This window comes from Pseudozyma hubeiensis (assembly GCF_000403515.1).
Source record: "Pseudozyma hubeiensis SY62 DNA, scaffold: PHS20, whole genome shotgun sequence".
Classification (NCBI taxonomy): Eukaryota; Fungi; Basidiomycota; class Ustilaginomycetes; order Ustilaginales; family Ustilaginaceae; genus Pseudozyma; species Pseudozyma hubeiensis.
The window spans coordinates 1-15,861 of record NW_012133802.1 but is presented as its reverse complement, the minus strand read 5'-3'; the positions used below and the strand labels follow the sequence as shown (position 1 = coordinate 15,861).

The window sequence follows — 15,861 nt, the reverse complement described above, 5'->3', positions numbered from 1 at the left end:
CCACTGTGAAAGTGCCGGCTCCAGTGTCGAGGCGGGGCAAGACGCCGAAATGGAAATCGAGATGATCGAATCGGGAAGCCGATTGACACAGATAACCATGACCGTCACCGTCTCGACTCGGGAGGCAATCAAATAGAATCGGCAATGTCCCCCTGAGATCTGCATCCTCTGTGCTGCACTGTTCAGGGTAGTGAAAGACCATTGATGATTGGATGGCCGCAAGGTCAAGCGACATTGTTGCTCTGGGCTGCAAATTCAGAGATGAAAGTCATTGAAATCCAAGCGGAAAAAGGAGGATGCAAAATCCAACCGACGTGATGTGCGCTTCGTATGAGTCGAGCATCAGAGCGTTGCAGAGACGGGGATGGCAGTTGTGGAGACCACTGGCAGTGCAGAGGATACGCTTTAGAGACAGTCGTTGCGAACAGGAGAACAGCCAATACCGCCACTCCCACGGGAAGGACCGCGACGGCTTCTACACCGGAAGCAAGACGAGACATGTGAGCGGGGTCAGATGGTCGTCCCGCCACAGCCTCGGAATTGCGCTGAGGGTCCCGGGAAAGAGTTCAACTTACGCCAGAGGCAGCGGAACGCACAAGCGCTACACATCTTCCACATCTCTTGAATTGCTTTTCTACCGTCACCGCGGCCGGACCGAGTCACAAGTAGTTCTTCTCAGCCTGGAAGAAATCGCAAAACTACTCATACACAAGGAGCGTCCGTGGCATTGCGGATCGCGAGGCTCTTGCTTGCACACTTCTGTTTTCGCTCAGAAAGTCGATAAAGCAGCAGAATGTGGTTCTTTGTGTATGTTGCTCTCAGTGACGGTCGATGAAGTTTCCTCCAGTTTTCATCGACTACATGCCAAGAGGACATCACCTCTGCTCGTGATCCCGGGACGTCAAACGGCAACACTAATTCTCCGATGGCGTGCACCGCAAGCGGTGCGATGCTGCGTACGCGATCTCTGTGGAGCTTGGCGTAACAGCGCGTTACCGTCATGCAACAATTTGCGCTGGGCCATCCGAACGTGCAAGCATGCAAAGTCGGAATCGTATTGTCGTGCCAGGATGCTCTAGAAAGGCTCGTACCAACTCTGCAGCCCCTGCCGCGCCTGAACCTGGCTTAGCGCTGTCGATTCTGACGTGCGAGTTCGGGACCTGAGTCGTCGATCATTTCGAATTCTTCTATTATTATCCAATTTTTTTCCCGTTTTTATGCCTGGTCAGATCAGGCGTACAGCAGCAGAGCGGTGAATTTGGCCGGCCTTGCCAGACGTGGGGTCACAAGACCTCCCCGAGCAGAACCCGACCTTGGAAGCATCACCCTACACCTGACATAGTCGATGTCGCAACACAAGAGGATGCTTTGCTCTTGCACGTCGAGCAAGTGTCGAGTCACTGAACACCATGGTGATCGCTGCACAGTCGAGTAAGACGAGACTGGTGTCGCAAAAAGAGTGCGCCCTTGGCAAATTCGCTTCATAGACACCATCACCGATGAGCCAATTAGGGCTGAGATTCGGTAATGGGACGTTCTGAAGCGTTGGCTGGACACATGACACCGCTTGCTTCCGTCATCAAAGGCAGTAGTACAGGCTGAGCCACCAGCCGTTCATGTTGAAGCTTATCTTGTGGAACGAGCTGCCCGTTCGTTCCGCAAAGCTCTGATTTGGCCGCCACGTTCTCCACTGGCTGGCAATGGTCACGATGATACCTTTGCCGCACATGATGGGTTCCGGGTGAAAGTCACAGCTGGTTTTGAAGCCGTCTAGAGGATGACGCTCCTCCTCCTTCTCACACCACTGCTGCCTGCTGCCTGCTCCTGCTCCTGCTCCATCATCGGGATTTGGGATCTTCGGCATCGGGTGAGCTTCTGAGGTCGAGCAGCCGACACCTCTCTCGCCTTTCGCATTTAACGGCTTCCACTGTTGCACAGGGTCCAGCCCACTCGAGGGAAAAAAAAAGAGAGCTCCAAGGGACTTCAAAAGACAGGGGCGAGAAAACCAAAAATAAATAAATAAAAAGAACAACCCGGCCTTGAGGTTCGGCACCTCTGTGGGGTCTCGTGTTCACCTCGATTCATTGTAGAAAAATAAAATAAATCATAAATAGGAGAGGCGCGTCCCCGTCAGACGGCACGTAGGCCACGGCACAACTTTCGGCATCAACACAGCCTGTGCCTGTTCCAAGCAAAGCTTACACAATGCCGCGCAGAGGAGCATGTTAGTCCGACCTCTCGTTCTCGATACATCGGAGAAGCGCATTGGCTCACAGCAGTCTGTGATAACAAGAGACGCTTTGATGTTGCGGAACTGTCGGCAGTCTTCGTTGGGGGGCCAAGGAGAAGCCACGGTCCAAGTTCAAAAACTGATTTTATTTTACAAAGGAAACAATGAAGAGATAAGGCCAAAAAAGTGGTTTGTGGGTGGAGGGCAGATGTCCAACACCACACGAAGAGTGTTGAACTCATTCCGAACAGCACGGGGCGCGGTGTCAGATGATGCTGCTGTTGCTGTGTCTGCTCCTCTTGCATACCAAACACGCTCTGGCTTGTCACACCCGCATCGATGCGAGTGCCTGGAGCGAAATCACGAATGTGCCATGAACGGGCCCAACGGGCCTTTCACCGAAGCCTCACCGGCACGTCCGTCCGCTCCAAGCCCAAAGAGCGCCAGGAGCGGTAGATCGGCCATTATCCGCAACTGGTATGCTGTGCAAAATGCATGACATGCCCCACAACTCTCTAGCTGAGCTTAGCTGTTCAGGTATATAACGTCGGCCCCTCCGACCGCTGAGTCGTCCTGTTCCCATCCTCCCACCACACATCGCGTCACTGCAACTTGCGTCTAAGCGCTCAGACGACTTTATCGCTCCTCTCTCCTTAGAGCTCGACGCTGATCTACACACCGGCCCGAGTACGTCGCCGTATTTTGATCGCTCCACTTAGACTTCCACCCTTCAGCGAGCAATCCTGCTCAGCTCAATACCTTCACAATGGCTCCATCCATAGACCAAGCCTCGCATCTGAACGCTTCTTCCTTGGACGATGTCTCCAAGGTCAAGTCGGCCCTCCTCAGCGCCAGCAGCTCAACCTCGAGGAGCGGCTCGCACACCCCTATCGACCACATCATCGCCAACAATGCTGGTTACACCGACACAGTCTTCGAAGGTAAGGCGGATCAGGCTGCCCAGGTCAAGAAGCTCCTCTCGAGCAAGGGTTTCATCCCTCCGGATCTCGTCAACCCAGAGGTTGACTGGTTCTACCAGTAAGTTCTGCCGGCGCGTTCCAGCTCACTCAACACACACCCCTCACCTTTGCTAACCTTCTGCCGTCTCGAACCTTCTCCTGGCCTTCTCCCTCGCAGAAATCTCGGAATCGACGACACCTACTTTGCTCTCGAAAACGTAGAGACGGTGGCAGATCACATTCTCGCTCTCTTTGGCGCAAAGATCATGGCCTACACCAAGCACTCCAACAGCCTCGACATCGACCTCGAGAAAGAGTCCGACAATGGCGCCGTCTTTATCCACTCGTCCCAGGCCGGCAAATCGCAGGCCGACGGTCCCCAATGGGAGCGACGCATCGACGCAAACTACCTCGACAAGTCGTCCGTCGACAAGGCGTACCGCCTCGAAACCTACCGCTCCGCCGGTTCCGTTTCGGCTCAGTCTAAACAGCAGCTCCGATGCTACTTCTTGGCAAAGTGCACCTTTGTCGAGCCTCGTCCCGCACAAGACTCGCCCAGCTACGCCGACATCCGCGCCGTCTCGGACAAAACTTTCCTCACAAAGGCCAGCGACAACACGCTCGACATCTACCAGAGCATCATGGACGAGGTCCTCCGCCGACAGGGTCCCGTCATCGAAATGTTCGAGGTCGAGGGAAGTCGAGAGCGCCGGATCGTCATCGGCTACCGCATGGGCACCACAAACAGCTTCTTCAGCGCACTTTCGGACCTCTACCACTTCTACGGCCTCTTCTCGTCGCGCAAGTACGTCGAGCAATTCTCCAACAATGTGACCATCATTTCGATCTACCTCAACCCGCTCCCGGCCTCCAACAGCCCTCCCATCGAGCATTCGATCCACCAGGTCATGAAGGAGGCCTCACTCATCTATATCCTGCCAGACAACCCTTTCTTCCAGCCCGCTCTTGCCGAAAACACACACGCTGTCCAAGAGGCCACTTACGCATACGTGGGCTGGCTCTTTGCTCAGCACTTCTGTAACCGACTCGGCCAGGCGTATCAGTCTTTGAGAAACGTGCTCAACGAAAACGACTCGCAGCAGGCCGCCATCCTCAACGAGATCAAGCTGCGATTCCGTGAAGAGACCTTCACCCGTCAGTCGATCCAAGAGGTCATCGAAAACCATCCTACACTCATCCGCCTCCTCTATGTTCACTTTGCCAACATCCACTACCCCGGAGGAGCGGATGACCAAGAGCTTGTGCCCACGCTCTCGTTCCAGCGTCTCGTCAAGGAAGAGGTGCTCGACGACAACCAGATGTACGACCGTATCCGCAAGGCTGCCAACAACTCGCACGAGCGTCAGGTCCTCGAGGCCTTCCTGTTCTTCAACAAGGCTGTTCTCAAGACCAACTTCTACACTCCTACCAAGGTCGCCCTCTCCTTCCGCCTTGACCCCGGCTTCCTCCCCGAGGTCGAGTATCCCGTCAAGCCGTACGGTATCATCTTTGTTGTCGGTGCCGAGTTCCGTGGCTTCCATGTCCGCTTCCGCGACGTCGCTCGAGGCGGTATCCGCATCGTCCGATCCAGGAACCGAGAAAACTACTCGATCAACCAGCGAACGCTCTTCGACGAAAACTACGCTCTCGCGTCGACACAGCATCTCAAGAACAAGGAGATCCCCGAAGGTGGTGCTAAGGGTACCATCCTGCCCACCCTCGATGCCAACCCCAAGCTTGCCTTTGAAAAGTACGTCGATGCCATCCTCGATCTGCTCATCAAAGGTCAAACTCCGGGCGTCAAGGAAGAGATCGTCGACCTCCTGGGCACGGAAGAGATCCTCTTCCTCGGTCCTGACGAGGGCACCGCCGATCTCATGGACTTTGCCGCCGAGCACGCTCGCGCGCGCGGCGCTCCTTGGTGGAAGTCGTTCACCACCGGTAAGACCGCCGCCACGCTCGGCGGTGTTCCACACGATGTCTGGGGCATGACCTCGCTGTCGGTGCGTCAGTACATCATCGGCATCTACCGCATGCTCGGCCTCAAAGAGCAAGAAGTGACCAAAGTCCAGACCGGCGGTCCCGACGGCGATCTCGGCTCCAACGAGATCCTCTTGTCGGTCGACAAGACCGTCGCCATCATTGATGGAAGCGGTGTCATCTACGATCCTCTCGGTCTCAACAGGCAAGAGCTCGTGCGCCTCGCCAAGGCGCGCAAGATGATCTCCGACTTTGACGCCTCCAAGCTCAGCTCGAACGGCTACCGTGTCCTGGTCGAGCAGAATGACGTCAAGCTTCCGACCGGCGAGGTCATCCCGGACGGTGTTGCCTTCCGAAACTCGGCTCATCTCCGATTCAAGGCCGACCTCTTCGTCCCCTGCGGAGGTCGTCCCGAGGCCATCAACATCTCCAACGTCAACCAGCTCTTTGACCAGGACGGAAAGCCTCACTTCAAGTACATTGTGGAAGGCGCCAACCTCTTCATCACCAGGCAAGCGCGACTCGAGCTTGAGAAGCGCGGCGTCATCCTTTACCCGGATGCCTCGGCCAACAAGGGTGGTGTCACCTCGTCTTCGCTGGAAGTGCTCTGCGGCCTCTCTCTCGAGGACGCCGAGTATGTCGAGTCGATGCTCTTCAAGGATGGCAAGCCAACCAACTTTTACCTCTCCTACGTCCGCGACATTCAAACTATCATCGGACGCAACGCACGAGCCGAGTTCGAGGCCATCTGGCGCGAAAACATCGAGACCGGCAAGCCAAGATCCACCATCTCGACTGAGCTCAGCACTACACTCAACAAGCTCTCCGAGGAGCTGGAAGCCACCGATCTCTTCTCGAACGAGCAGCTGCGTTCCGCTGTGCTCGGCCAGGTCTTCCCTCCCACCCTCATCAAGAGGGTCGGTCTCGCCAAGCTCATCGAGCGCATCCCCGAGGCGTATGCCCGCTCGGCCTTTGCCGCCAAAGTGGCCGCCAGCTTCGTTTACGCCAACGGTCCCAACGCCAGCCACGTCGACTTTTACAAGCACATTTCGACGTTGCTGGCCCCACAAGCGGCTTCGTCCCCATCGGCTCAGCACCACTAGAGCGGCTGACCGAGTCAAAGTTCGTGTCTCCGTTGTTGTGGTTCGTTCACGGTAGATTCGGGCTTTTTTCTGGACTTTTCCTTTGTCATTGGTGAAATATGTCTTCTTGCGGCAGCTTTCAGATGTGTACAATACAGTTTTGTGACTTCTTTCCTGATATCGGCATGTGCGGACGTCTTAACGGGCTTTGCAATGAGTCTTGAGTCAGAATGAATCACCGATGCCGCGCGTCAGCCGTCCTCGTCCTCTTCTTCGGCGCCGTGGACGGCTTCAAAGTAGCTGGGCGGTAGGTCAAGTTCCATGTCTTCGCCGTACATCAGGTCCTCATTGGTGAGCACGGCAGCTGGATCGAGCAGGACTGGTTGTTGTGGTACTGGATCGGCAACGGTCGGTGCAGGTGGCGGTGGTGGTTGTGCCTGTGCCTGGGAACGTGATGAGGGTGGATCGGCGGGCGTCGCAGGCAATGGCCGAGTACCAGCGTTGCGGCGACGATCCTTGGTGCTTGAGGTGCTGGGCTGCACTTCTGCTCGACTGCGCGAGCTGGTACGCCGCTCTCTATCAGCGCGTCCATCTCGCCGCGGTCTGGAAGACGATGCACCTACGAGCGCGTTTGCTTGTTCGCGCGCTGAAGAAGATGCTTGGGCAGGGATGCTCGGCAGGTCTTCGGCATTGGCGGCGAATAGTCCGCGTCGGCTGTTGCTACCCTCCATGCTGACCGATCTTGACATGGAGAGCGAAGCCATTGATTCGGTAGGTGGAACCTTTTCATGCACGTGTACGTAACGACTAGCATCGGGTCGAACCTCGTGATCCACAGAAGATCGAGTGGATCCAGACGGAGGGATGGGAGTCGCGCCTCTGGACGAGTATTGGTGCCGTCTGCGAGTGCTGCTAGCAATCGATGCTGTGTCGCTCGCATCGTGCACAACAATCGCAGTGTTGGTGGGAGCAGCTTGTGGGATGGGAGAGCTTGGGGCATCTCGCACAGAGAACGCTCTGCTTTGCTCTCGAACCGGATCGAGGTTGCTGGAGTACGGAGCATGCGCCGCCAAGCCAGAAGCGCCTGCGGAAGAGGCTGGCGGTGGATTGGCCATGCCTGCCAAGCCCATCGGCGCTGATGTAGGGCCAGAGGCGAGAGCAGCTACAGCGGCCGCTGCAGCAGTATTGCCTGCATTGGCATGATTGACCGAGCTTGCTGCAGAGGCGTAGTGTGTGGAGTCTGTAGAACCAGTGCGGTACGACCTGAAAGACGGAGTCACCGATGTTCGTCGACTGTTTGCATGAGCGCTGCTTGAGCTGGTGCTGGCGATGCTGCTGAAGCTCGGTCGTTGCCGTGAGGAGGGCGAAGGCACTGCGAGTGCCGTCGGGGAACTCGACGCGTGCGGCGCAAGAGGAGGCGACTCTTCCGGCGACGATGGTGATTCAGGCGGACTGAGAGCCGCTTCTCTAGCACTTCGCCAAGCCAGTCCAGAAGGATACGGACCGTAAGCCGTTTTCGGCTCGACAGGCGGTGGGCAGGCGAGGTTGACGGCTTCCTTGTGCAAAACGCTGCCGTCGAGCAGGCGTACCACGGCAACGAAATAGTCGAGCGAGAGGCTAGGAAGGTCAAAAGATGGAACGCAATTAGGCGGTAAGGGGATGACGCCGTTGATGCGATGTACTCCGCGGGACTCGACTGCGTAGCGAAGCACCGCCTCGGCCACCGGCTCTTGCTGCATCGCCACCGCCTTCTGCTTCTTGCCTGTCAATAGTCGCACCCTACGATAGAGTTTGAAGGCAAGTGGCGAAGACATGCTGAGGTCGATGGGTTTATTGGTGGTGCAACGAACGATGAAGGGGATCGCAGAACGAAGCGGAAACGACGAACGACCGCTCATGGGCATGGAAAAGGTCCATGCTTCGTGCCAGTTGATCATTTCTGGCTTTTTGGTGCCTCCGAACAAGTGTGATAGAAAGCCAGTCTTCTTTTCAGGCTCGAGCTTCTGTTGGCCATTGGGAGACAAGAGGAAGGGGAGGAGACGCTGACGCCAGTCTTGCGGCGTCTCCATAGGCTGACACCCATCGCCTTGACGTTCGATAACGATGGCCGCCATTTGTGCTCCCAGCGCCCGCCTTTGCAGCAAGAGGGAGGATGCTGCGGACGGCGGCGGAGGCAGGTAGACAAAGGGAGCGTAGCTGCGCACGTTGCGCTTCAGCATACCTGGCCTCTGAACGGTTAGCTTGAGCTGATACTTGACCGTAGCCCAGGCTGGGCGAAGCTGTCCTTTCTCGTTGGCTTTACTTCTGCCGAAAAGGCCGGTGGAAGCCTGGGCTTGACGCAGCTTGGCATCGGTGGGACCCTGCAGCAGAGGCTCGATGACGCACGAGGGAGGCAGGAGGGGCGGATTCTTCTTGTCCTTGTTGCCCAGGAGCGGGAGGTTGATGCTGAAAGGGTAAACGTGTTTGCCTTGAGGCAAGAGATTGGCATCTCGATCCACATCGGACTTGAGCGGCTCGAACAGGATCTGTTCAAGCTCGAGAAGCGTCACTTGTTTGGTCTTGGTCTCTTCTGTGTCGATGGCCATACGATCGAGTGCAGAAGGTGCATCGACCGAGGCTGCCTTTGGGACCGTGATTACTTGTATAGCTGTAAGCGTGAGTTTGATTGCAGAGACGCGGTCGCCAGACGCTTCGTGGATCTTGATGTCGACGCTTCCTGCCAACGAGCCCCAGTCTCGCTCGTAGCTGCCACCCATGAAGGTGGGCACACGCTGCGGGTAGGAAAAGATGTTGATGGACGCCGTGCCATTCTTGCTGGGGTACGTGTGGATCGTTTTCAGTGGAATCGGCTTGAGGGGCACAGGCGCCCTGGTCGTTCGTGCCATCCGTGCATAGTCGGAGCGCAGGCGTCTAGCGCATCTGGTAGAAATGATGGTAGAAGCAAGTCGAGCGTGGTATTGACGCTCCAAGTGGCTGTTTGCACAAAGGACCTTGCAGTCAATGACTTGGCTCCTTCCAATCTGTCACGGTTAAAAAAGATCGGCAATCGTCGGCAGTGCCATCAAGTGTTCGTGTGGAGGAATCCCATCAGACAAAGTCCGCTTCGCCAAGGACCCTTGCTCGTCCGCGGCTGATGAGCCAGCCACGTACGACAGGCACAAGACGAGGATCGCTCTTCTTTTCCCTTGGCCTCACTCCCGCGAAGTGAGCTGACTTGAAAATGCGCCTCTCGCCCCAACGTGGTAGCATGACGCTTGGCGTCCATCCACGCCGCCGCCTGACAAAGCAGCGAGCCGAAGCCTTGGCACAAATCATATCAACAGAATCTGGTTCGCACATTCACTCACACGGGAGTTGGAAGGGTCCAATCACGTTTGCCTCGAATCTATCATCAAGCAGCGTATTTTCGATTTGTTCGCAAGGCTCACGTAGGCGGAAACGAATTGTCGCGGCAAGCAGCTGCACGACCTGCATTATTCGGCTCGCCCACAGCCCTGCACCAAGCCGAGATAGCCGACCCTGCATCAAAACTTGGGAGATGTCGAGCTGGTCCGTCCTTCTCGACAGATGCTGGTGCCGGTAGAACGAGAAGTGCGCGCATCTTCAAGACTTGCCGTACTGCGCCAAGTCGGCGTCGGGCTTCTCTACTGGCGGCGGTGCTTCGCCAAGGCTTGGCGCTTCATCGTGCGCACCCATCGCCCGGACTGTCTGCCAGAAATCTGTCAGGAATTTGCTTCGCCTTTGTCAGATATTTCTTTTGCCCCTCTCAAACATGGACAATCTGTGACGCTGGTGGTGGTCAACATATAGCAGGTCTTCTATGCAGGGTGTTCCCCTTCTGAAAATCGAGTCGTGCAGCAACATGAGAGCATCCAAACCCGCCAGATTGGACTATATTGTCTCGTTGCGCGCGGAGGTCCTAGCGCGGATACAGGATGCACTGCTCCATCGTCACTCCACGAAGCGCACGACATTGACCTCAGGAGGCATCTGCGCTGCCGTCACAACGTTGCCGAAAACCACAATGCGAGCGAGGGTTGGATGGGTCAGAGGCCGAGGAAGATCCGCTATATACATACTCTATCCGTCCTTACACTTCCACGGACTTGCTTGACACTCTGATCTTGACCCTGGCTTGAGCTGCAGATGCTGCACAAGCCGTTGCCTGAGCAATCACGAAGGACAGACTTCGCGTGTTGATTCGTAGATCGAAATGCGAATGATGGCTGCAACGATCATGCCCGCTACGAAACCGATATATAGCCAGATGAGTGGCGGTGCTCTTGACAAATACATCCGCTCCTTGTCCTGGAGCTCCTCGTCCTGGTCAAGCCGGGTATAGAATCGCTTCATTGTTTGAAGACGATAACGCTGATGATCGCCGCAATGATTGCGCTCGAGTACCACCCAACGAAGAACCAAAATACTCGAGTCGCAACTTGATTATGTTCGATGCGCGACAATAAGCTCTGCGCCTTGTTCTGGCAAGGCTGGGTCGGATTGCTGTCTTTCCGTTCGTGTTCGGCCAAAAATGGGAGCCTCTCAACGTCGTGATATTCTGGAAGCAAAGTGGTCGTCGATGGGCTTGTTGACCCCGAAATCTCTTGCTTTGCCATTCTCTGGGCGGAATTGATGCCCACAAAGCTCGGTGAAGTCTTCGTGTAGATGATGGGAGGTTGCCAGAGACGTTGGATAATTCGTGGGAGCGTGCTCTCCGCAGGCTGCGCAGGGTGCCGGGCTGGCCGATGTTGTTCTTTCAACGACTGCTTTATGAGCAGAGTTTAACTGGTTGGCTGGCAGGCTTCTCCTGTGGGAACCAGCGGCTATTTGTGCAAATGTAGCAGCTCCTCAGGGACACCATTCGCCAAGCGCGCGCCCTGATAAAGAACGCATTGAGGACCAGGTCAGTATCGCGTCGCTTAAACTGGAGTCTGTGCCGATGTCTATCTACCATGAACTCGGCCGCACCTCCGAAGTGTTCAGGAACACGGTCCAATGGATTCGAAGGCTTGCAAGAATTGACAGGGCAAAGAGGAAGAACCTGGTGACGTATGGCAGAGAGAGGTCTGCGGAGACTTTTGCTGGTATCAGCGCAGAGAATCCAAAGTCGAGGAAGCTGTGGAGTGTGAGAGAGCCGCCGGTAACAGGGCATCAGATGACCGTCGGGCAAGCGACTGACACGATCGAGCTAATTGTCTTCGCTTGTTAATTTACCCCGCGCTACCGTTCGTAGCGTCGAGCGTGCGCTGATAAGAGAATCATGCGTCGCTCGAGTCAACGGATGCAGTCGTGAGATATGGTGCTGCAGACTGAGAAGAAGACAACACTGCAGGCTTGCAAGGTAGCATGCTGATGCAGTGCATGGACGCACTGGGATGTAACGGATCAAGTTGCGCCAGAAGTGCGAAAAGTTGCTGTGCAAGGCTGTACTCTGATCCAAACGAAGCTTCCGTCGGCTGATGCATACTGTGTTCGGCTTCTAGAATTGCTTGTTTAGAATTTCAATCTCCGCCAGGGTTCTCAACGTAGTGAGCAAAGCAGGCGCACCAAAGGGCGTGGACTGGCCGACTGCGCATCGAGGGGTAATCTCCTGCAACCGCACTCTCTCACACCCTTCAGATTCAGCACTCTCTTGGCAGCTCTTGTGGGGGAGAGTCTCAATCTCACTGGTGTACAGAAGGTCGTGCCGTCGGGCTCGACGTCATAGGGACGGCTCAAGATCGCTCAAAGTTCTTTGCGCTCAAGTTACGCCCGATCGCCCTGACACTACCAAACCGCCACCTGTACCGCTGTTACTGTACTGTGTTCTAGCACCGCATCTACTGACGTACATTGCTGGCGTTGACGAAATCCTCCACTTGCTGTCTGTATCGAGGAGCGACCGGGAAAGGTCCAAAGATTCTATCGACGTCGCCCTCGTCCGCCTGTTGCTTTACCACAATACCACATTGCACCATCGCGTACGTCGTTATCTCGTTCGAATGCACCGCCCTGTTCAGTGCGTCCCAATCTTTGGGACTGAGGCTGTCTTGAGGCATGCCTTGGCTTTGACCGGGACAGCTTTTGCCGAGGGGGCAGGGAGCCTTGTTCATCCGGTTGACGTGGTGCTCGACCATCGAGCTATTCTCCGGCTTGACAGGAAAAGGGCCGTAGGTGATATCGTTCGCATTGTCGATAGTCCACATCCTGACCAGAAAGCCATCCGGCGCCATTTCGTAGGACACGGCCCTGTCTGGATGACGAGCGTCAATTTCATCGCCGATGAAATTCCAATCCTCGGCGCTAAGACTCTCCTCTAGAATGCCCATGGTCGTGTGCGTTCGCTACGTCTGTAGTGTGTCAGAATTCAAAGTGTCGATTGACGCGTGTTATGGTTGCAAGAAAGAGGGAAGGATCGGCAAAGTCGAGCTGCCTCAGAGCGTCGCAAGTACTGATGATATACGTTTCCGCGAACAAGCCAGAGAACAAAGCTGAGCCTTTTTCCGCAACCACATCGATGCGTGTACACCAAGTTGCTAAAAGATGACTTGACCCGCCAGACTACCAGACTGAATATGACGGCTACTCGAAGATACAACCGTCTACTCTAGTCTCGATGGACAAGCTGTACAGTCATGTGACTCAGCTTATCCGGCTAGTGTATTGAATGCTCAGTTCAGCGGGGCTTATCAGCGACTCAGATGCAGGCTGGCAACACAGAAGAGATTTGTCGGCGGGAGCGATTCAGAATCGGGACCGTAGACAGCTGATGACACGCTTTCGGTCTGTTTGGAGATCAGGGTCAGATTTACAGTTCGGAGGGACAGAATTGAGAATGTGGATGAGAGAAAGGTCCAAGTTGTTCTAACGACTGCTTCTTTTTGGTGTTGGCTATGGTCTGTCAGATAACCTTCAGCGACTGTTCACCTCTGCGTTGTGTATCGTATCAAAGAGTTCCGACATGCACGCTTGGGACCTTGACACTCGAAGGTCGAAAGTATCGCTAGAGAACGCCTCTCGTTCGCTCGATGCGCAGCATCTGTGAGTGACCCGACGTGCAAGCCCGATGAGCTAGACTCAGCAATCGCCAAGGCCATTGTCGTGATCAGAGTTGGGACCGATCTGCCAAAAACCATTTGCAATCTGGTTTCCGGATGAATAGATCTCGAGGCAAGAGCGCTTCCAGTTAGAATCTCCAGCCGAATTGGAGATTTCGGCGGCAAGATCCTTCAGTCCGTTGTTATAAGCGTATTCTCCTCCAATGTCCGAGTCGACCGCATCAAATTGCCCCTCGTTCGGCCATGCGTTGGTCTCGTAGGTGGTCCAGGGCTCTGCATTCGCATTCGGCGTTCGACAGGTAAAGTAAGCGCCATTGCCATTCAGGCCCACCCACTCAGAGCCCGAAGATCCACAATTGCCCTGTCGTTTGACAAAGTCTCTTCGAACAGACGCCTGCGCGCTGGGGTTGGGGCTGTAGACCACGTGCATAGGGCGGTGTACCGCACCAAGCGAGAAGCTGTTGTTCATCGGTGCAAAGTAGAAGTCGGTGTCCCAGGTGTGCAAAGTATTGTTGAACGACGTGGCCACGTTGAATGGCTTTTGCTTGGTGGCCCCTCGAAGGTGGCGCCATGACAGGAGTGCAAAACCGTCATCGCGATCGTGTAGGGAGAGACCATTGCCTTGCATCCAGTTATCGATTGCCATTTGGTCCAGGTGAGCCTCCCAATCAGCGTGCCAATCGGCGGTTGAGCGAGTAGGAGATTCGCCATAGGTCATCCACTGGGCCAGCTCCCAGTCTGAGATTTGGACCGAACCACCATTTCGGAAGCTGGACCAGGCCTTCGCAATGTCTCCTCGACCGGTCCATACGTTCGCAAAGGGTCCTACGAACCCTATTGCGATGCACGGATACTTTGTCCACGACGGGAGCCAATTGCCAAAGCTGCCGGCGTTGCAAGCCAGGCCAGCAAGATTCACGGCAGCCCCGTACCATGTATTACCAACAACGACTTTGGTTGCCGACCAGGCAAATGTGAACAATTGGGCCCAGAGTCGTTCGACCAGAGTGTGGTTAGCGCTAATTTGAGTGCTGTCAGGGTTGACAGACGACGAAGAGACATAGTCAACTATGATAGTCAGTTCGGGAACTTTTGCCCTGCGGGCAAGAGAATTTGGGAGGTAGACAGGAACGCGATCAAGATTCTTCAGGCTGACCAAAGTCGTGACGTGAGATTTGCTGCTGCCAGCCTGACTGCCAGGGTTGACGGCCAGGACGCAGAAGAACTGCAAGAGCAAGAGCAAGAAAAACGTCAACAAAGACGAGCGAGATGCCCGCAAAGAAGTACGCATCTTGAGGAGCATGATTGTCGATGGTTTTCTTGTAACGAGCCAAAAGGATAAAAGCTACAGCGCTTAATACAGCGATGAGACCTGCGAAGTTCTCTTGGTAGCGCCAATGAGCGAGAGGCATTTCGATGATAAGGGGGTGGTGGTCTACGAGTGAACCTTGGTATTTATGCTTCTGCAGCGGTACGTCTTGCCGAAGGCTTGCCTTGATGTTCCACTGCTTTGCTATAAGATATCCCTGATCAGCACAGGTATAGTCACGTTGCCAGTTGCCAGGAACAGCTGAGGGTCGGGAACGAGTTTGCAAGTTCTTTCTCGGATCTGTGTTGCTAAGCCTGGTCCACTGCCATGGTCAAGGATGGCCGTCAAGATGCAAAAAATAACTGAAGTTGATATTGTTGCGGCACAGTCCGGGTTGGGCAAGATGCGTAGATCCCGCCCAGCGCACGAAAGGGTCTGTGCTGGTCCTCGGCCTAAAGATGGCGCGGGAAAAATTATGCTTGCTGCAGGTTCGCCCGAACCGTCGCTTTCAATGATGTGTGCAAGGACTCGATTTTAGCAAATACAGTGCACAGTACGAGGGACAGCAAACGTGCTCCTTACGCTCGGGTCTCGACTCAGCGAATCTTTCCCACAATGAGTCTCAAACGAAGATTAAGGTTAGTGGTCTGCAGTACCGCTGAAACATGCAAAAGAATATCAGATTGCAGGCAGCCTCGGGGAGGAAATGCGTGTTGTGCAGCATGCCAGTCCCCCAGGGTCTACTCCGCGGAAATGTCGAGAGGCGGAAATGCGATTCATGAGGCTACCGAAATGCACAAGTGGACTGGCCCTCCGAAGAGAGCAACATTCGAAGGATGATCTGCAGAGGCGGTCGCTTGGCAGAACGCGACACTACATCGAAGCCGCCGGAATTGGTGTCAAACATCTGTAATTTCCGAACCCGAGGTTAAATCAGTCTCTCCTGCACAATTCTCGTGATTCACTGCGGCATGCTTTACTAGTGGTGCTGCGTTGCCTGGTCTGATGACCGGGCCCAAAGATCAGCTATATCTGCGCTCAACATACCAGTAGGATGACAAGCGTGAAATCCAACAGCATGAATGTTCACACGCTTATTAGAACCTTTCCCACGGGCGAGCATTGAAAGACCGAAGTGCAGCACCTGCTCCCATCAAATTGGCCGGCATGGTTCAAGCCGCATTGAGTAGTTGACACTTTATTGAGGGTTAGGGTTAGGGTTAGGGTTAGGGTTAGGGTTAGGGTTAGGGTTAGGGTTAGGGTT

At 55.1% G+C, this 15,861-nt stretch overlaps 7 protein-coding genes across 7 annotated transcripts; 3 read left to right on the top strand and 4 right to left on the bottom strand.

Annotated features, from left to right (window-relative positions):
• Window positions 1-702: 702 nt before the first annotated feature.
• PHSY_001739 (serine/threonine-protein kinase) lies at window positions 703-1,002 on the bottom strand (the record flags this gene model as incomplete). The annotated part of the gene is made up of 1 exon (XM_012332365.1): window positions 703-1,002. One exon carries the CDS (start codon window positions 1,000-1,002, stop codon window positions 703-705), a length of 300 nt encoding a protein of 99 aa, XP_012187755.1.
• Window positions 1,003-1,579: 577 nt separating this feature from the next.
• On the bottom strand, window positions 1,580-1,864 carry PHSY_001738 (hypothetical protein; the record flags this gene model as incomplete). Its single annotated transcript, XM_012332364.1, has 1 exon — window positions 1,580-1,864. One exon carries the CDS (start codon window positions 1,862-1,864, stop codon window positions 1,580-1,582), a length of 285 nt encoding a protein of 94 aa, XP_012187754.1.
• A 358-nt stretch (window positions 1,865-2,222) lies between these two features.
• PHSY_001737 (hypothetical protein) lies at window positions 2,223-2,729 on the top strand (the record flags this gene model as incomplete). The annotated part of the gene is made up of 1 exon (XM_012332363.1): window positions 2,223-2,729. One exon carries the CDS (start codon window positions 2,223-2,225, stop codon window positions 2,727-2,729), a length of 507 nt encoding a protein of 168 aa, XP_012187753.1.
• A 267-nt stretch (window positions 2,730-2,996) lies between these two features.
• Window positions 2,997-6,272, top strand: PHSY_001736 (glutamate dehydrogenase; the record flags this gene model as incomplete). Its single annotated transcript, XM_012332362.1, has 2 exons — window positions 2,997-3,268; window positions 3,368-6,272. The coding sequence occupies 2 exons, from the start codon at window positions 2,997-2,999 to the stop codon at window positions 6,270-6,272; spliced, it is 3,177 nt and encodes a 1,058-aa protein (XP_012187752.1).
• Window positions 6,273-6,502: 230 nt separating this feature from the next.
• Window positions 6,503-9,136, bottom strand: PHSY_001735 (hypothetical protein; the record flags this gene model as incomplete). Its single annotated transcript, XM_012332361.1, has 1 exon — window positions 6,503-9,136. The coding sequence occupies one exon, from the start codon at window positions 9,134-9,136 to the stop codon at window positions 6,503-6,505; it is 2,634 nt and encodes an 877-aa protein (XP_012187751.1).
• A 682-nt stretch (window positions 9,137-9,818) lies between these two features.
• Window positions 9,819-10,061, top strand: PHSY_001734 (hypothetical protein; the record flags this gene model as incomplete). The annotated part of the gene is made up of 1 exon (XM_012332360.1): window positions 9,819-10,061. One exon carries the CDS (start codon window positions 9,819-9,821, stop codon window positions 10,059-10,061), a length of 243 nt encoding a protein of 80 aa, XP_012187750.1.
• A 2,009-nt stretch (window positions 10,062-12,070) lies between these two features.
• On the bottom strand, window positions 12,071-12,559 carry PHSY_001733 (hypothetical protein; the record flags this gene model as incomplete). The annotated part of the gene is made up of 1 exon (XM_012332359.1): window positions 12,071-12,559. The coding sequence occupies one exon, from the start codon at window positions 12,557-12,559 to the stop codon at window positions 12,071-12,073; it is 489 nt and encodes a 162-aa protein (XP_012187749.1).
• Between the last annotated feature and the right edge of the window lie 3,302 nt (window positions 12,560-15,861).